This window comes from Prunus dulcis, chromosome 5 (genome assembly GCF_902201215.1).
Source record: "Prunus dulcis chromosome 5, ALMONDv2, whole genome shotgun sequence".
In the NCBI taxonomy this organism is placed as follows: domain Eukaryota; kingdom Viridiplantae; phylum Streptophyta; class Magnoliopsida; order Rosales; family Rosaceae; genus Prunus; species Prunus dulcis.
In genome coordinates this window covers 5159707-5180492 of record NC_047654.1, presented here as the reverse complement: position 1 = coordinate 5180492, position 20786 = coordinate 5159707, and the positions used below count along the sequence as shown (strand labels likewise).

General features: G+C 39.3%; 2 protein-coding genes and 2 long non-coding RNA genes across 5 annotated transcripts in view; 1 reads left to right on the top strand and 3 right to left on the bottom strand.

The window, feature by feature from the left end:
* The window catches only part of LOC117627416, a 35907-nt gene extending 35097 nt beyond the window's left edge, over nucleotides 1-810 (bottom strand). The window contains exon 1 of the mRNA XM_034359511.1: nucleotides 557-810. Within this exon, the coding sequence (XP_034215402.1) occupies nucleotides 557-653 (97 nt within the window). The 5' untranslated portion in view covers nucleotides 654-810. The remainder of the gene's footprint in view (nucleotides 1-556) is intronic.
* A 9082-nt stretch (nucleotides 811-9892) lies between these two features.
* LOC117628324 (cation/H(+) antiporter 1-like) lies at nucleotides 9893-13469 on the bottom strand. Its single transcript, XM_034360743.1, has 4 exons — nucleotides 13227-13469; nucleotides 12010-13005; nucleotides 10690-11630; nucleotides 9893-10252 (listed from the first exon to the last, which is right to left on the bottom strand). Exons 1-4 carry the CDS (start codon nucleotides 13377-13379, stop codon nucleotides 9970-9972), a joined length of 2373 nt encoding a protein of 790 aa, XP_034216634.1. The 5' UTR covers nucleotides 13380-13469; the 3' UTR covers nucleotides 9893-9969.
* Nucleotides 13470-13759: 290 nt separating this feature from the next.
* On the top strand, nucleotides 13760-14362 carry LOC117628708. Its single transcript, XR_004586006.1, has 3 exons — nucleotides 13760-13900; nucleotides 14012-14112; nucleotides 14223-14362. It is a non-coding gene; the product is annotated as an uncharacterized LOC117628708 (long non-coding RNA).
* Nucleotides 14363-17110: 2748 nt separating this feature from the next.
* LOC117628613 lies at nucleotides 17111-18124 on the bottom strand. 2 transcript variants are annotated; one of them, XR_004585991.1, is made up of 4 exons: nucleotides 18106-18124; nucleotides 17622-17726; nucleotides 17404-17490; nucleotides 17111-17231 (listed from the first exon to the last, which is right to left on the bottom strand). It is a non-coding gene; the product is annotated as an uncharacterized LOC117628613 (long non-coding RNA). The 2 variants fall into 2 exon arrangements; XR_004585990.1 differs by lacking the exon at nucleotides 18106-18124 and adding an exon at nucleotides 17983-18067 and having other exon boundaries at nucleotides 17113-17231.
* Nucleotides 18125-20786: the final 2662 nt, after the last annotated feature.

Sequence of the window (20786 nt, the reverse complement as noted above, 5' to 3'; positions counted from 1 at the left end):
CAAAAGTTTAAAAACTGCATGTATACATGTATGTGAATGTGTGCATTGGTGCCAAGTTTTTTGTCATTAAAGGTATCTAAAAATCCTACATTTCTAATTTCCCCCTTCAGAGATTTTCACTAAAATAATAACCAAAAAGAAAACCATTTAGTCATTCAAATTTGATCAAATAAACACAGAAATGATCATCATGACCAAATGAAGGTTAGACTAAAGCATGTGCATAGCTACTTGCATAAGTGTTTCAATTTGAAACAAACCCAAGTAGCTAGTAGAGTGTCACTATTCAAATCATCCAAATCAAGTTATCTTCACTAAAGCCCTCAAAACCTGTCATTGGCACCAAGCTATCCTAAAACCCAAACAAAACCCTTTTTTTACATCACTCAAAACGCACCGTTTGGGACCATTTCAAATTCAATCCACAGAAAACAACTCAATTCACAATCAAACCAATCAAAAGCACAAAACCAAAAGCATCAAGAAAACACTTTTCACAAGAAGCGAAGAAAGAATCAAAAAGAAGAAGACGAAGCAGCAAAGAAGCTACTCGAACCTTGCCACACGCTGATCTTGAGGGCCTCCTTGTTGAGCCCCTTCACGTAGTTGCCGAGGTACCTCTGCAAGAGGTTCGCCACCTGATCCTCCAACATCTTCGAGAAGAGTAGTCGAAAATCGCTACTTCATTCCGCGATTTTTATCAGAACCCGCGAGAGCTTTCAAGAACTGTGGAAATTAAATTTTCAGAGTGAGAAATCGAACAAGGTAAAGGCGGTGCTCGCAGAATGATAAAAGTTTCCAGACCACGCTACGTACGTGCCCGACTAGAAGATGCCGCTCTGAGTTCTGTTCCTCTGCTTATCTGATCAGTTTCTAATTACGATCCGTCCAATGATCTCTCGACGTGTGTGATTTTGGGTTCTATGATCTTACGTGGCGGGTTATTGAGACGATTTTTAGCGCGGACTGTTGGTTGGGAGTTGGAGATTAGCAGTAGGAATATTCGGTGAGCTAGCTGGGTATCGGTGGTTTGTGTGGTGGACACGAAGGTGAAGTGACGTCGTTTGTCGGACGGGTCTTTGTTTCGGGCCCCAAATGTGATTGTTGGGTTTTGGTTTTATTACCATTTTAGTTCCCTTTTTTGGACACACTGCCACGTGCCATAAATGGTCCAAGCGTAAAGGGCGTTACGGCACCTCGCCCCTCTCTCACGTGGTGATCTTCTGCGATGTGGATCCCAAGTTTTCTTTTTCTTTTTCTCCTTTTTCTTTTGGTTAGATTCGAAGATTTTCTTTTCTTGTTTGTCAGAACATGAGAAATTACAACAAACACTAATCCAATTTGTAGAAAGCTGGCAAAACAGAAGAGGGCAGAAAAATAATTACAATTTGTAGAAGAATACTGATGCATCACTCGCAAACTCATCTCCTAAAAGTTTCTAGTTATATGGTAGGGTTTTAGATTTATGTGGTCCTTAAATTTGTAAACGAGTTGCATTTTGATTCTTTAATAACTAACTTACTTGTTTTAATGGTCTTTCCGCTCTTTATTTGATTTTGGTTGCAAGACATTAAGGCTAGTATGGTGATGGTCAATGTAAATTGAATTTACTGAACAAGATTAATAAAAAGTGTTTGGAGTTTCACATACATGTGAAACAAGAACTCTGAATTGTCATAATTCAAATAAATCATTCGATCTAAAGCACTATAGTTGTCTTTTTAAGTGTCGTTGATCTCTTATGATACAACGAAATCATGGCCTAAGAAGGGTGTAACTCAAGTATTCGGTTGTACACAATAGCGAATCCACAGAGGAGCAAGGGTGGTCAATTGACCCCCACAATCCTTGAATCCGCCACATGATGAAAGAAAATTGACCCCTGCAAGGGCTGGATGGCTGGGCAATTCATGCCCTCCATCTGTTCGAGGAAATGCCTGAAAGGAACGTAGCACCTTCAGCGCAGCAAGCAGATCTGCGTGCAGGCACTCCTACTTTTTTTCATCTTTTGCTTCACCTTGAAATGACACCGTTTGTTTAAGTTTTTTTTTTCTTTTAAAAACATATTTTAAAAAAAGGGGCAGCAACCTGTTTCCAATTTTTTTTCTTTTCCCAATCTTGCTTTTTCTCTTATTTTTCAGTTAATTTTTTTCTTTTTGTATATATATTTTTGTTCCTTTTGCTCTTTACTTTGTGTTTAGTTTTTTTTTCTTTTTTCTTTTTTCTTTTTGCTTACACCATATGCGAACTTGGTAATGGCAAGGAGGTCTGACAAGACTGCAATGAAAGATACCAATTTTTTCAATGCTCACGGTGCTGCTTCGATAGCAAGTGTAGGATTTCGTCTGCTAGCGATGAACCAAGAGTGTGCCACATTGACTGTTCAAGTCACATCCTTGAAGGATGAAGTTGCCGAATTGCATAGGCTCCTCAAACATGCAAACTGACATATAGAAGCACTAAAAAAGAAAAATCGAGACTTTGCTGAACTGGTGGTCTTACAATCTATTGTATCAAGAAGAGACAGTTACGGATTTGAAATGAAGAGATGCAATTCTCTCTGATAATGAACATGAGTATTTTGTATGGTTTTATCTATTAACTATTAATTAAAATATTATCGTTTCATTTCGAGGGGTCTGTTTTGTATAATTTTTTTTAACCTTTTACACGTTGACCCCCAGAATGAAAATTCATAGATCCGCCACTGATTGTACACTATTCTACTTAGACTAGTAGAATAATGTATTGCTAGTTATCACTCATGGCTTGATCAAAGATCAAGATTATTCGAGTCTTCTATGGCCACTCATAAGTATTAATGGTAATCAATTCTGATTAAAATGGAAAATACATTCATATTTTATTAAAATGAGTTTTTAAGTGCTCATTGTCTCCCTAATTAGAGAATCTAAATTATTGCAAACCGTCAAATGGAGAAATTATAGAATGGTAGTACCACCACGTCAGCTGGTAAACTCCCACTCAAAATATGTCATGTGTTTTAATTTTTTAGCAACTCAAACTTTATCTTACAGCTGGAATTCAACCTAATTTTTACCCTTTAAAATAAAATTAAGAAAATTAAAAGGAAAAAAAAATAGCAAAGCCATCGCCCACCCCAACACGCCTACCATGCTCCGCCTACTCTGGTCGTCGTCCCCTCCCTATCTTTTATCTCTCTCCCTCCCTCTCTCTCTCTATGTTTCCCTTTTTTAACCTCCTCAACCTTTCAGTGACTATCCTCTAGATCCATGCATATTTTCTAGTTGATGAAGGTCTCCCTAGCAGATGTGATTTGCAAAGAAGATTGGGATGGGAGGTGGGTGTATATTAGGACCCTTAGCCAGAAAAGTAAAGAAAGAACTTCAAGAATTAAAAGAAGGACATTTTCATTCATGAGAAAACCTCTGTACTCGACTACTGAGTACTTATACAATTCCACTAGCCTAGACATGTGGCTAGCTAGCTAGAATAAGGATAACGGCCTTCCTAACTTTACGGAAAAGGAATCTACGCTATTACAAGGAAATGGGTAGGCATCTGTAATCCTGAGGGGTGAAAGTCATATCAACTCCTACCCCGTTAAGAACATACTTGTCCTCAAGGCTGAAAATGAGGAAAACAGAGTTGGATATCTGAGGCATCCTCCCACGTAGCATCTTCAGCTGGGAAACTTGCCCATTGAATAAGCCAGCGAACCACCGAAAGGTTCTTACGCTTAAAGAGTCCACGATTCAAAATTTTCTCAGGTACCCAATGAGGATAGCCATCAGTTGACATGGGTGGAAGGGATGAAGATGGAGTAATCTTGTCACTTATCTTCTTCTTGAGCAGAGAGACGTGAAAGACATCGTGAATCCGAGAGCCCTGGGGTAATTCCAATTTATAAGCCACTGATCCAATCCGAGCAACAATCTTATAAGGACTATAGAAACGGGGAGAAAGTTTCGGACAATGATTACTTCCCATCGAAGCTTGGCGATATGGTTGTAGGCGTAAAAATACCCAGTCCCCCACTGCAAAATGACGCTCAGTGCGATTATGATTGGCAAAGAAAGACATACGTTCTTGTGCAACTTGCATATTGTGACGCAAGTGCCGTAATAAGGTATCACGCTCCCACAGAGCTAAATCGACAGTAGCAACTGCAGTAGAACCAGGGGAATAAAAATCAATTGAATGAGGAGGTTGGCCATACACTGCTTGGAAGGGAGTCATCTTAATGGTGGAATGGTAAGTGGTGTTATACCACCACTCCGCCCATGGCAACCACTGGATCCATGTAGTAAGTTTATCGCCAACATAGCAACGAAGATAATGCTCCAAGGAATTTGCCCGTCGGACTGTGGGTGATAGGCCGAGTTGTGGCAGAGCTTAGTGCCTTGTAGAGCGAAGAAGGTTGTCCAAAACTGGCTTGTGAAAGTAGGATCACGGTCACTGACAATTGAACGTGGCATTCCATGTAATCGGAGGATTTCACGCATGAAAACCTCTGCCACTTGAGAAGCCGTGTAAGGGTATGCAATTGGAAAAAAATGGCCATACTTAGAAAGGCGATCGACGACTACTAATATGGCATTTTTTTCCTTTGTTTGCTGGCAGGCCTTCAATGAAATCCATAGAGATATTTTGCCGCACCGAATCAGGGATTGGCAGTGGTTGAAGAAGGCCTGGAGGGTGCAAGGCTTCATAGTTTTGGCGTTGGCACATATCACAGGCTGTGACAAAGGCTTGTACATCTTTCTTTAATCTAGCCCATCAAAAACTACGTAAGATCCTTTTGTAAGTACGGAGCTGACCTGAGTGGCCTGCTGCTGGACTTGAGTGAAATTCTTCCAAGATTAAAGCTCGCCATTTGGAAGAGGAAGGAACAAAGATACGGCCTTTGTAATGTAAGTAATTGTCTTTCCATAAATAATGAGGCTTAGCATTAAAGTTGGCTTGAAGGGCTTGGATAAGCTGTTGAGTCTCGTGATCCACTACATAGTCTTGTATAATTGGGGAAGACAATCAAAGACTAGGGTAGACAGTCCCATATGTGCCATCAATTCTGTTTTGCGTGATAAAGCATAAGGACCAGCATTTTTGGTCCCAGCCTTATATTAGATGTCATAGTTATAGCCAAGAAGCTTTAACAACCACTTTTCTTGAGTAGGGGTCGTTATACGTTGCTCCAAAAAATGCTTAATCGTGTTGTGATCTGTAAGTATGGTAAACTTTCGACCCAATAGATACGAGCGCCAATGTTGCATGGCAAGGACGACAGCCAACATCTCTTTGTCATAGACTGAAAAGGTGTGATGTTTGTCCGACAAGGATTTACTGAGATAAGCAATTGGGTGCTGTTCTTGAGACAAAATAGCTCCAATTCCCCTATTCGAAGCATCACACTCCACCATGAGTTGTTTTCAAAAATCAGGCAATGCGAGAACAGGGGTGGTTGTCAAGGCTATTTTGAGTTCTTGGAATGCCCGTTCTGATGTTGGTTGCCATTGAAAGGCATCTTTGCGAAGCATATCAGTTAATGGCTTGGAAATGTGTCCAAAATTCTTTACAAATTTCCAGTAGTAGCCAGCAAGGCCTATAAATCCGCGCAGGCCCTTCACGGTTGTGGGTTGTGGCCAATCCACAATACATTGGATCTTTTTCTGATCTACAGCCACACCGTCTTATGAAATTGTGTGACCCAAATGATCAACTGTAGACTGGGCAATTGAGCACTTCGATGCCTAAACCTTCAGTTTAGTTGATCTTAAAACCTCAAAAATAGTGGTTATATGTAAGATGTTATCCTCCAGAGTCTTACTATACACAAGTTATATCATCAAAAAAGACAACGACAAACTTACGCAAATAAGAGTGGAAGGTTTCATTCATAAGAGCTTGGAAAGTGGATGAAGCGTTGGAGAGCCCAAATGGCATGACCAAGAATTCATAGTGCCCTTCATGAGTCCTGAATGCAGTTTTGTGCACATCCTTTGGCCACATTCTGATTTGGTGGTAACCTGACCGTAAATCAAGCTTGGAAAACCATGCAGCTCCATGCAACACATCTAGCAATTCATCAATAATGGGAATAGCAAATTTATCCTTCACATTGACCCGGTTTAGGGCACGATAGTTGACACAAAACCTCCAAGTGCCCTCATTCTTCAAGACTAATAACACTGGGATGAGAAATGACTGCGTCGGATGATGCATGCTTGTAACATCGTCGTCACCTGCGATTCGATCTCAGTCTTCTGATTGTAAGCGTAGCGATAGGGCCTCACATTCACTGGCCCAGCTCCCGGAATAAGGGTGATGCAATGATCAACGGACCTGCATGGTGGCAAACCTATGCATTCTTCAAAAAGGTCTACAAATTGGTCCATTAAGGTCTGAACTTGTATGCAGTTGGATATTGTTGATCTGGTACTCTGCTCTAGTTTATTCAAAGAACCCAAAAAACCTTAATCTTTCCCAAACAGGGCCAACGTCGGTGAGGATTGTGAAAGAGAAAATTGGTTGCATGTTTTGTTTCATGATAAATGATAATTGCATCCACTGACCGTGAATTCCATTACCCGTTTTTCAAGTGCCACCCAATCCATCCAAGGGTTTCCAACCACTCCACTCCAAGAACTAGATCACATCCAGAAATGGATAACAACTAATAATCGTTCTTAAATTTGTAGCCTTGGAGATTCACTTCCACATCATAAACTACACCCCGTGTACTGTATGATTAACCTGTGGCCACAACTATGCGCTATGTTGCTATACAATTGATGGGTTTATGCAAGTGTTGAGCTACCTTTGGATTGAGGAAATTGTAGTCTACTCCCGAGTCAATGAACACTAATATGGAAATCCCCTCAATTGTGCCTTTTAACTTCATGGCACGGCCTCTTGTCCTTTTCTTAGTCGCGATGGCATGTAAGTTGATCAGAAAATCATCAGTATGTGGCGGTTCATCCGCCGTGGTGACATCAGTTATTTCAGTGGCCGGTTCTGCATCTCCTGCCACCTCCCACTCTAATTCAATCATCAATATTGGGGTTGTTTGCAACAATGGCCAGGCACATAAGGGTCGTCACAACTGAAACAGAGGCCCTTTTGTCATCTTTCTTGTAATTCTGCTTGGCTGCCGCAATAGATAGGACGGCCAAGCTGAGGTGAGTCAATAGGGTTTTTCAACGATGGTCCAGGTGGTGTTGACTGGGTTCTAAATCGGGTAGGTTGAGTTTGGGGGGTGAATCTAGGATTGATGGCTCGTGGGCTTGTATTTGACTTCCGGCTTATCTGTTTATTCTTAAATATTTGGGCCACTTCCATGGCCCGTCCCAGAGTTTCGGGTTCAAGAGCCAAAACGTCATCTTGGATATCCCCCTTGAGTCCACCCACGAAGGCCCCCAACAATTGTTCGTATGTCCACCCTACCGCCCTACATGAGAGTTTAATGAACAGAGCCACGAATTCCGGCACCGTCCCCGTTTAACGGATGTGAGACAGGCCTACGTTGACGTTTAGGGACTCTCTCGGTCCAAATCGTTGTAGCAACATCTCCGAAAATACGATCCACGAGTCACGAGGGTAGCGTGACTCAAACCATTTCATCCACAACGCTGCGTCTCTGCCTAAATGCATCGCAGTAACCAACACCTTTCGATGTTCTTCCGCCTCATGATATTCCAGAAATCTTTCTGCCATTGCCAACCATCCGTACAGGTCTTCTCCATAGAAATGTGGAAGATCCAATTTCATGGGTTTCATTGAGCTGGATTGAGAAAAATGAGTAAACAGGGGGTGCGGACTGGGTGTGTGGTGCGGTAGTTGTGTCAATGGAATGAAATTTGAAAACGCCGTTATGGGGCTGGTGGTGTGAAACTGAGGGTTGGTGGTTCGGAGTGATGGACCAAAACTTAGGGCTGTACCCACTAAAAAGCTCGGCAAGATTTGGGTTGTTAGTGCCCTTGTGTTGATAGTAAACTGTGGTTGCAGCATCGAAGCCACCAGTGGCGACTTTTAAGCCCCGTAGCTCACGGTGTGTCTTGACGGTGAAACCGACCAAGCCGGTGCATATGATGATGATGAACCTAATGATGGCTATGGGGAAAATATGGATGGTGGTCGCTCCAGTGGGTGTGTGGTGAGTTTCGGAGGTCGAAGCGCACGAAATTCTTCCATCACCATCCTTTGGAAGCTTGCGTTCTGGCCTTGGTTTTCGCTAATTGTAGCAAGCGTTTTCAACATCTCCAAGATGTTGGTCTGTACTTCGTCTTGTCGCCTGGATATGGTTGTCACCGTATTCTAAAATTCTTGGAGCTGTGCCTCAAACTTGTCATGCTGGACATCAATTTCAGCCTCCGTCATGGATGTTAGCTCCGCCGCCACAGTCGTATGGCCCTTTCTTCCCATGGGAAAAAAAAACAAACAAACAAACCTAGCTCAAGTACCAAATATTAGGACCCTTAGCTAGAAAAGTAAAGAAAGAACTTCAGGAATTAAAAGAATGACATTTTCATTCATGAGAAAACCTCTGTACTCGACTACTGAGTACTTATATAATTCCACTAGCCTAGACACGTGGCTAGCCAGCTGGAAGAAGGATAACGGCCTTCCTAACTTTACGGAAAAGAAATCTACGCTATTACAAGGAAATGAGTAGGCATCTGTAATCCTAAGGGGTGAAGGTCCTATCAGTATATCACAAAGAGGCTACATATTAACCCTAACACAATCCCCAAAATCCCCCAACGCCCTTAGTCTCACGAAGGATACACCCCAACTTGAGTCTTGAGGGGCCGTCAATCATGCTTTATCATGTTACCATCCAAATGCTTATTAGATCCAATACAATACCTATTCTTCTTTGTGATACATTGACAACGATAATGAAGTTTCCTGGTTGCAACAATTTATTAGGCCATGGGGATTTGGCTTACTAGCAAGCAGAGGAAGAGGAAGATCTGGGTGGCGTGGGGTTAGGATTGGGTTGCTGAGATATTCTCTTTTCTTTTTTTCCCTTAAGTTTTTTTTCTTTTTCTAATTTTATTTCAATGGATAAAAATAAAGTTTGAGTTGTTAAAAAATTAAGACACATGGCATATTTTGAGTGGGAGTATCACCAGCTGACGTAATTGTACGATAACATTCTATAATTTCTCCATCAAATGGGTGTATTGAGTAAATCAATTAATGAAGTGGCACATTTTTTTTTTAATACAAGCGATAATTTAAATTACAAAAGGAAGGGGTCTCTCATACACACTACCAAGGTGGTATAGGAGTTTGAAATTGAGACCACTGGTCTGCAAGTTAAGGACCTTTTCCACTAGATTAGACCTCGTTGGTACTCCTCTTGATACACTCTCATACGTGCGCCAATTGATTTTTTTTTACTGAGTTCAATAAATAAATAAATTTAATATTCAAATGGTAAGTTTTGAAGGTAGTTATCTCTTGCTTTTATGGACAACCGGAGTAGATTTTTTTTTTCTTTTAATTTAAATACATTGTGAATGTTTTATTTAGTCCCTATTTAATAAAGCGTCTTATGTTTTAGTATTTTCATTAATTAATGGCAGTTTTGAGAATTTTGAATGTTTCACTTTTAAGGCCTTATACCTAGATTACATGATGTGGTTATAAGCTCAGGTCACATTCATTGGGCATGTGAACTGCATTCTTAGGAGCTTCATGTTCATCCACCATGTCGCAGTTTTTTGAAACTCATTTCAAAATGGATTCCGATTCGGGCGCTGTGATTTGGCTTTTTGGGCTAACCCTTTAAAGATGAAAGATTTCCCTATAATAAGGACCAAGAGATCTAATGAGGCCTTTTCTTTTATATGTATAAATGATAAGACAGAAACTAGGATGATCCAGCCAAAGTCGAAAACCCTATTATATATTTGAGTATGTACAATATTGAAAGAAGCACTAAATTACATTATGAAATAATTATAAATTCACAATATATAGCTAATCATCTACAAGTTCTTTCTTGGAATTTCTATGTTGTTGGACGACCAAGATTGAGCCATTGATGTTGAAGTCTGAAGAAGCCAAGAGATCTCCTACTGTTCCAAGTTCAGGGCATTCTTCCCAATCACTGAGCTCGGTTGTCAATGGTGAGTGTCCTCGACCACCCCTCCCTACTATAAACAGAGAGTACAAGTCTCCAATGTCTCTTAGGGCTGCCACTGTTTCTGCTCCATTATTCACCTGCTTCTCTACGTACCCAACTTTACCAGACGCCACATACCTACCCAACCAATTCAGACACAAATGTTTATTGAAAATACGCATATGCTTATTTTGAAACCCAAAAAAAAAAGCCAATAAGAAAACTTGATTAATAGTTATTCATTAACATTCGCACCATATGATGAGGTGGCTAAAAGCACTGATAGTGCTTTTAGCTGTCATTCGCAATTATTCGTGCTCATTGTGCTATATATCATTAATAGTGTATTTAATCATCTCATCATGTATTCCAATGGTGTCAGGATTTGTATTGTTTCTTCTGAAAAACAACTATTTCTAAATGCATATATTCCTTATATAATATCTTATTGACAGTGTGAAAGTTATGTATGTATGAACAATTTTTACAAATTTAGAAAATATATGAGCATAAAACAAAAACAAAGTGCCAAACATTACCACTTAAAGCAAGATAAATATAGAGGTGGTACATACCCATTATAGAAGTCATTGAGAAAGGCATTGTCAATGTCATTGCCCGTTTCTAAACTCGACAAGGCCATGTAAACCTCAATATCACTATTGCCTCCCATTTCATTCTCCACCTTCATATTCCGAGTGTTGGATGACTCCGTCGGCAAAAACCTAACCACCGTCAAGTTAACCCTTGGATGGTTTGCGATCCTTGTACTCCAAGCAATGGCCTCGCGGTCATCGGGCCCCCCGAAAAATAGCGTCGCAACATGTTGCATAATGTCCACGGTAAACAACTGCGAAAACCCCAACGCCCCGGCCAGCCCTTTCTCGACGATCATCCCGACAGAGCTCGGGGCGTGACGAAGAATCTTTTGATTCGTGGTCCGTACAGCGTCCTTCCCGGACTCCATTTTGCCGTCGATCCTTTGGTGCTTGTGAAACGGCAGCAAAATAATCGTCGCACGCAAGTCCTCGGCTGCGTTACACACCTCCTCATGTAAATTCGACAACGTGGACACGGCCTTGTTGAGGTTGATTAGGATCTGGGTCTCGGCAGTGAAGGCGTCGACGGCTGCATGGATTTCGAGGACGTCGTTGCCGCCGTAGTCTTCCTCGTCGCTCATTTCCTCGGCTTCGAGCTCGTGATACGACACGTTGGTACGTCGTTTTTGGTTGAGCTCGATAAGGTGAGCCATGTAGGGCATGATGGATGCTGTTTGGGTGCCGCGGATGGTGGCGATGACGGAGAGGATGGCAGAGATGTGGCGGGGACCGTAGACGCAGGCGAGGAGGCGGAGCTCGTTTTGGTCGGGATTTTCGGGCTCAAAGCCGAGGGAGGTGTGTGTGTGAGTGAAGAGTTTTTCTTCTCTTCTCATTAACAAAGCCACAACTGGCCCTGAGATTACAGTGTTAATCACAACTGTTATTAGTAACAGATTGTAAGCCGCTGGGTTCCAAGTCTGAAACAATACCAGAGCATAAGAAGAAAAAGAAACAAAATTAATTTAGAGCCAGGATCTATAGTTTTGACAACCAAAAAAAAAAAAAAAAGAAGAAGAAAGAAAAGGTCAATGTATATTAAGATGTACGTTGATCATATTGTTGATCTCATTTGAAGGAGTCGAGTCTGCCAAATGAAACTATTTATACCACATTTCTAATGAAGGTAGTAGGAGATGTCATCTAAAATGTGGCCGATGAATGTGGTACATATAGCTTCAGTCAAATATTTTTTTCGCACAGAGATGTGATACATTTAATGTTACTTGTTCTTTTTTTTTTCAGTTGGAAGGTGCAAATCAAGAATGTCAAATATATAATCAAAGTTAAGAACCTTACAATTAGAGCCTTTGAGGCGCTGCCAACGAACAAGAGATCGGCATGTCCCTTCAAGTTCAACACAAAGCCAAGAAAAACCCCTTCGTTTAAAGGGATCTTCAAAAAGTGGCAAACCGCAAGAGTGCCACTAATCTTGCTGCCGAGGCTCAACAACACAAGTATGACAATAATCAATATGTTGGTCAAGCTCTTCAAATGGCTCGCATCAAATTGGAACCCAATATAGCCAAAGTAAACAGGCAGCACAAAGTTGTGGACAGAGTAAGTAAGCTTGTGCAACAAAGTTCTTGCCGTCTTGCCTTCCTTGGGGAAAGCCAGGCCAGCAACAAAACAAGCTATCACACTATTAAACATGGCCATTTCAATGAGCATCGAACCCGCGATTAGAATCGACAAAATGAGAAGCACTTCTGGGTTTCTAAGGTACTTCTGCTTTCTGTTTCGTTTGTTCAACCACACTGCCAAGTACTTGAACGCGAAAAGCATCGGAACCAAGCCGAGGAGGATGAAGAAGCCGTCCCTCAAGGCAGTTAGTCTTGTGAAGGCAATGATCAGATTAAAAACAAGTAAGCAAGTGAGCTCAACGACCATGGCAGAAGATGTTGCCAAGCGGCCAATGTCTGATGTTGCAAACCTTAACTCTGCTGCTAAGCGGTTGACGACTGGTGAGGAGGTGTAGGACACCAATAGCATGGTGCAGAAGACGAAGCTAGCATTCAGCTTGGCATTCTCAGCCAGTAAGTGTTTGTAGATAAAGAAGGAGGCGGTAAGGCCGAAAAGGCTGGCTAAGAAGGCACCACCGTACGCTACGATGCACACTACGCGCAGGTTGCGGCGTACATAGGCAAAGTCCATCTCCAAACCGAAGAGGAACATAAAGAGGATCCGGCAGAAGAACCCGAACATCTCATAGTATTCTGCAGCAGAAGCTTGAAAGAAGAATTCTTTTATTTCTGTAATATTAGACAACCCTGAGGGACCCAACACCAAACCAGCCTGTCAATTTGACATGTTATGTTACCAAACTGAAAATCAGAATCACCGTTCGAACAATAATATTTTACTTGACCGATGACCTAGATTGACAAAACCAACCTCATATATAAACAAGACATATAACTTGACATGTTATGTTACGAGACAATCAATTTATATCACAGGTTAGAATGATTCATATTGACAAATTTATTTTGTTTTAATCAAAATGAGATGCTTACAAGAATCTGGGCAATGGGGCCTGGTTGACCTAAGGCCTTGAGCAAAATGTGAAAGAAGTGTGAGATGACAAGGATGCAAGCTACTTGCATTCCCATGGAGGAAAGTGGGTTGACCAAATCGTCTTGGCACACGAATTTGTGAGTAGCCTCCATTTTGTTGATCAGTATGCAAAATGAGAGTGCAAGAATCAGAAATGTTGAACAATCAGATGAATTTTCACACAGATTTGTTGTCAATGGTGCAACAAGGAGGCTATGGTTGTGAGGAAAGAGGTTAATTAGTCCAGCCACCTAATGGCTTAGATCCCTTTTGAGCTTATTTTTGGAACCGTAAAAATCTGTGGTCTTAAATCCTCTTGTCCTAGTTTATCAACTTTTGAATTCTCACATGTTTATGACTAGTATCTTTATGGGAAATAGCTTAAAATACCACCAATTTTATAATTTTTTGTCAAAATACCACCCCTCCCCAAAATTTTTAAAACTACCACTTATAAATACATTTTTATTGTAAACTGATTGCACCCATATCACTTTTTCAGAAATTGGGTTCTCGCTCAAACTCTCTTGGCTCTGTCTCTCTCTTTAGCCTGGCTCTCTCTCTCTCTCTCTCCGACATAGTCATCTTCCTCCCTCAGCCATCCAAGCTTAACTCCACAGTTCACATCCACGAGGTACTGTTCACGTTCCTTTTCTTAGAAATTTGGGGTTTTTGTGAATTTGGTTTATGGTGTATGGATTTGTATGAAATTGGTTTAGGGGTTTCTTCCAAATTGGTTTGATAGGAAGGTGATGTTGTTGCTGTCGCTGACAGACTATTTTTCCTGGGTTGTGGTTGGTGGGTGTTACTGCGAATGCTTACAAGGTTGCTGATTCTCCTTCTAAGGTCTCTCTTTCTCTCTATTTCTTCAAATTCTAAGGTTTTTTTTTTTTTTTTTTTTCCGGGGTTACTTTTTTTGATTTCTTTTGCTAATTGTAATTGGGCCTTTGTTGCAGAGGTGGATTTGTTTTGTGCCCAAAAGATTGTGACTTTGTTGAAAGTTCGTAAATGGAAAAGGCAGCTGCCCCCTGCGGCTTGGAATGCTCAATTCGGAGGTATTATGCCTTGAATTTTTACAAAAGAAGAATTGGAACTACCCTATAGAAGGCAAAACAAAAATATATAAGAGGAAAAAAGGAGAAAATTTATCTAATTTCCCTTTTTTTTAGTTGTATTTTTTTTTTCTCGGTCCTTTTTTTGCGGGGGGTGGTGTTCAGGATGCAGGATCGATCTAGTTGGTTTACATTGATGTAGTTCCAATATGTAAAGATGGAGTTTATATATATATATATGTACATGATATAGAGTCAATTTTAGACCTTGTTAATGGTGTTAGCCTGTTAGGCTTGTGGGAGATTCATTTTGTTTTCTTTCATTTTCTATAAATGATTCTGATTATTTACAACGTTGGACAGACTTCCCTACATCATTTTTGTTGTTGGTGGGGGGGGAGGGGGGGAGGAGACACCCTGTTTCGTTACAGGGTTTATTGACTGCATTCTTCCTTGTTCTGGAAGACCTCCTCAGTTCCATTGAGCCGACAAACCTTATGAAGTTGAATGTGAAGTGTTACCTTGCATCTACATGTTTCATCTTTTAACTTTATTTTCATGTTTCACACTGATGCTTGTAGTTATTTCTAGTTTTGCATACAGATTAGCAAATAGGTTATGCATTTACTGTTTAGTCATCTAATGATTTGATATCTAATATTTAGGCATGTGGGAATTTATAGATGTACCGATTATGCATACATATAGGTTTTGTGCTTGTATTAGGAAGTTAGATTCTTGTGGTTCCTCTTCAATGGCATGAATTTAAATTGTTGTGCTTCATGATTAGGGTCTGAAGAACAACCATGTAGTAAGAAAGTTGGAGAAGCATCAACAGATTTGCACCATTGACCAACATATTGAAGGGCAATTTGGTGGTGGTTGTCTGTTGGCTTGTATTATAGCATGGGTTCGTCCGAGTGCTTAACGGTGTTTATCTGTTTGCATCTCATGCCTTAACTCCCTCAGTTTTCTCGAGCAGCTGTCAGATTGTTTGAAAATAATTGTCTACTTTTAATTTGTTGAAGACTCACCTTGTTATATGTTCATTGCCTTACATGGCACATAAACTGTTTCCATTTTGAAGTTGAACTATTTCGTACACCTCCATATATAAACATAGTTGCTCTTTATGGACATATAACAGTTTACTTGTTTGAAACGATGTGTTCGTTTCCACTGAATTCTACTCATTTTTGTATCCATTGTTAACATTTAGTCTCTGTGGTTTTCTTTGCAATTTATGTGATATAGGTATATTTCATTTCCTGCACTGGGAATCTGTTAGTTGAATTAGTGAAGCATACAGCTTTCTTAAGATTTGTCAAATTAGTTTTGACTTTGTTCCTTCTAAATAATTTATGTAGCAATTCTACTTTTCTGCTTAGCATTCTGTTGTTATTGAAATTTGAAACCTCATAATGTTTAGAAAGGGGTAAGATATACTTTACCCCCATGAACAAATGTGGAAAATCACTTAACATGCTTCCACTACAATATTAGAAAAATAAGTCCCTCGTTTGTTTAGAATTTTTCATTAATAGCTATTATGTCAGTATATTTACCATTAGTACAGTTTTAGGGCCAAGTTCGTATGAGCAGATGACTAATTTGAAATATGTAATCAATCATTTTGCCCTCTGAATCAATCTTTGAAACATTGGTGTGGTGATTAATAGATGCGCAGATGTGCAATACGCAGTGTGTATGTACAAATAAATGTGCAGATTCGTTTGTTTACTTCCATGTGTTAGAAATCTTGGTAATTTAACAGTTTTATCACAGAAGAATGAAGGTTTGGAATGCATAGAAGCCTGCAATATACACCAAGTGTAGAGATGGTTGCCAAATATCATGTTGAGCACTATGACCCGTGCAAAGTTAAACTGCATACATTAGTTTACTAGTTGTTCTTTATCTTTTTGAAGATTCATTAGTTGTTCCAAAAATTAGTTATCCCTATTAGATCACATAATGTTTGAACTAATGGTCATCAACGCTAAGCTGGTGATACGTTGGTGATATAGTGGTAATACAGAAGCGATAAATGGGTGCTAGAAATTGTTGTTTCTGTTTATTTTGGACTTCTTCTTTTGTTTCATTTCATTTACTTAGCTTTAATAATTGGATGATTACGAGATGAATTTGTGTCAAGTATTAACATAACAATTACATATATGAAGATTTAGACGAACAACATATCGTATCACCAAACATAATCAAACCACCAAATGTAATCATCCTTTTCTTCAACCCATGACGAAGCATTTGCATATTTATTCATAACTTCCTTTTTTGGTAAATTATTTTTTAGTTGTTATTATTTTTTAAAATAATTTCTTACAATGTCTTACGGTGCAATTATAATGCACCTGACTGCCTGTTTTTGAAAGGCACGTTGTTTCTTTCTCGTCGTCGTCTTCTTTTTGAATGAAGTAGGGCCTAAACCGTAAACCCATTGATGAGTCATAGTCAATATACATACAATATAATGGCAATATTAGGCCAATATACATACACTAGAGAGGCAATATTAGGGCAATATAACGGCAATACAACAGCAATAACATCACAATATAGGGTGGCAATATGCATACAATATGTGTGCAATACAAAGGCAATATTAGTACAATACGCATGCAATAGGACAGCAATATTAAGTCAATCTACATACAATACACACACATCCATTACATAGTCAACCAATCTTTACTCTATTACAAACATACTTCCTACCTATAATTATAAATAATGGAGAGCTCACAAATTCTACTAATTTGATCTTAACTTCACCAATTTGTTCTTCGGTGTATGAGTTAGCTCTCTCTTCTTGCACATTTTTCAAGCTGTTCTATTCTCCTCCCGTGTAGCAATATCAGCAACAACAAGTTATCTATAGATCTGAAATCATAACTGGAGATGATTCTCAATTAACAAAGAGGAAAACCATTTTCTTTTATAACTTTGGTTCTGAAAGATATAACAAAATGCAAAGACCTTTGCTTTTGAAAAAGAGCAAAAGTTTGTCAACCAATTCATGATAAAAAGAGAAGAAACTAGTGAACCTAACCAGAGAAATGATAACCTGCAAGACCAACTCCAATACTTTAACCACAGCATTAATACTTGAGATTTTCTTCTCATGGATTATGATTAGAGGATTTTCCAATTCCTATCAGCACATACACAAGTTTGAAGATAATCAGCATCAATCAAAAAGGGACTTGAGGTGCTGCTAACTTTAACAAGCAGCCCTCTAACAGTTTCAAGACATAGTTATCGCTGAGTCAAACTAAAACTTACACATTTCTGATTGTTCTGGTTGGTGATGAAATAAGGGGATATGTAGCCCCTGTCTAGCTTCATTCCCTCAACAACCTCCAACTCATTGTCCAATGTTTTCCCATCCTGCAGAAATTAACATAGTGTGAAGCTTACATGTTTTGGGTATCATTTGGGAATAAAAAAACTAAAATAAAATTATTTGCCCTCCAATATATTTCTGTAAAAATTTCATAAGATCCATACATACCTCACTTTAAAACAACAATAAAAAGAAGCTGTTATCATCCAGATTTCAGCCCTTGCAATATGGTAACTACACTAATATGCCAATGACATATCGGCTGACTAGAAACAGACATAGGCAAATAAAGTCACATACCCATCAGCACAGCCACTATCTAGGTCGTGATGAGATACAAGCCAATAGACGACCACCACCAAATTACTCTTCAATATGTTGGTCAAGGGTGCAAATCTGTTGACGTTTCTCCAACTTTCTTACTACATGGTTGTTCTTCAGACCCTAATCATGAAGCACAACAATTTAAATTCATGCCATTGAAGAGGAACCACAAGAATCTAACTTCCTAATACAAGCACAAAACCTATATGTATGCATAATCGGTACATCTATAAATTCCCACATGCCTAAATATTAGATATCAAATCATTAGATGACTAAACAGTAAATGCATAACCTATTTGCTAATCTGTATGCAAAACTAGAAATAACTACAAGCATCAGTGTGAAACATGAAAATAAAGTTAAAAGATGAAACATGTAGATGCAAGGTAACACTTCACATTCAACTTCATAAGGTTTGTCGGCTCAATGGAACTGAGGAGGTCTTCCAGAACAAGGAAGAATGCAGTCAATAAACCCTGTAACGAAACAGGGTGTCTCCTCCCCCCCTCCCCCCCCACCAACAACAAAAATGATGTAGGGAAGTCTGTCCAACGTTGTAAATAATCAGAATCATTTATAGAAAATGAAAGAAAACAAAATGAATCTCCCACAAGCCTAACAGGCTAATACCATTAACAAGGTCTGAAATTGACTCTATATCATGTACATATATATATAAACTCCATCTTTACATATTGGAACTACATCAATGTAAACCAACTAGATCGACCCTGCATCCTGAACCCCCCACCCCCCCCAAAAAAAAGGACCGAGAAAAAAAAAATACAACTAAAAAAAGGGAAATTAGATAAATTTTCTCCTTTTTTCCTCTTATATATTTTTGTTTTGCCTTCTATAGGGTAGTTCCAATTCTTCTTTTGTAAAAATTCAAGGCATAATACCTCCGAATTGAGCATTCCAAGCCGCAGGGGGCAGCTGCCTTTTCCATTTACGAACTTTCAACAAAGTCACAATCTTTTGGGCACAAAAGAAATCCACCTCTGCAACAAAGGCCCAATTACAATTAGCAAAAGAAATCAAAAAAAAGTAACCCCAAAAAAAAAAAAAAAAAACCCTTAGAATTTGAAGAAATAGAGAGAAAGAGAGACCTTAGAAGGAGAATCAGCAACCTTGTAAGCATTCGCAGTAACACCTACCAACCACAACCCAGGAAAAATAGTCTGTCAGCGACAGCAACAACATCACCTTCCTATCAAACCAATTTGGAAGAAACCCCTAAACCAATTTCATACAAATCCATACATCATAAACCAAATTCACAAAAACCCCAAATTTCTAAGAAAAGGAACGTGAACAGTACCTCGTGGATGTGAACTGTGGAGTTAAGCTTGGATGGCTGAGGGAGGAAGATGACTATGTCGGAGAGAGAGAGAGCTAGGCTAAAGAGAGAGACAGAGCCAAGAGAGTTTGAGCGAGAACTCAATTTCTAAAAAAGTGATATGGGTGCAATCAGTTTACAATAAAGATATATTTATAGGTGGTAGTTTTAAAAATTTTGAGGAATGGTGGTATTTTGACAAAAAATTATAAAATTGGTGGTATTTTAAGCTATTTCCCTATCTTTTAAACCTTGCCTATTTGACTGTTTCCTCAACTTCAAATCCAATTTTTCAAGCTTTGCTTCCAATATGAATACAAACTATTGGTATCATATATATGGTATGGACCGCACATTGGTGACCACATGCATATCTCTAGCCCACTGCTTTATATATTCAATTTGTTTGTTATGCATTCAATGACAGAGATCGAACTACTGGGAATGGCAAATCTTGGCAAGAAGGGCAAATTGATGATGTGGAGTAAACATTGGGATTTGTTTGGGCCGATACAAACAAAGGAAGGAAAAAAAACAAAAACAACCTAATCCACAAATCGACAATAACAAAACCCAACCACCTCCAAGTTCTCTTCCAAAGCCCCTAGTTTCGCAAAACGGGTTGGGATTACCATGGGAGCTCAAATCTTCTGAGGAAGAAAAAATATAGTTACTCCTAAAAAAGGAAAATACTTTCATTCTTACCATGTAACATTTTTATTAATAACAATGTGATATGTGTGCAGAAATTTTTATTTTTGTATTTTTGATAAATTATTTTGGCATGTGTCAAACGGTAATTCACGAGAAAGAGGAGTATCTCCTTATAGAAAATGAGGCATAGTATCATAACAATAAACGGATTTAGCTTCTGACACTCACTGCGAAACTATAAAAATTATAAAATCCTCAATTTCGAGAGCTAGAAATTAAATTATGAGAGCCAAAATCGCTACTGAAAACAATAAGATGCGTCTCTTCAAGGGGTTTTAAAGGTGAAGTTAATGAAGAGTTTAGGAAATAAGTCACTAGAGAGAAATTATGATTTGTTGCAAACCATTGAGCCCCTCCTAACTTATTAACGACATGACATTATCTGGTTAGTGTTCGTCTCTTTGTGATCATGGTTTTCACCTCCAACATTAGTTTACTTAAAAGGTTGAGTTCCAAGGTTGTTGCATGTGGCCATTGTTGCTTTGCTAACTAGTATTTGCCCCTAGTATTGGTAGAACCGCTGGCTGCTACATCTTCCCATATAAAATATATGGTTTGTTGGGCCAAATTATTTGAACTGAAAGTCCTATGATCACCCAATAATCTGCCGATCGAATTTGGTCCAACTCTTAAGTTGGCAAGTATAGTAAAAGTGTTCCATTTCCCAAGGATGGTTTGGAATTTCTTTGTTCACCACTTCCCGACTCAATTGCATGATGCCCCA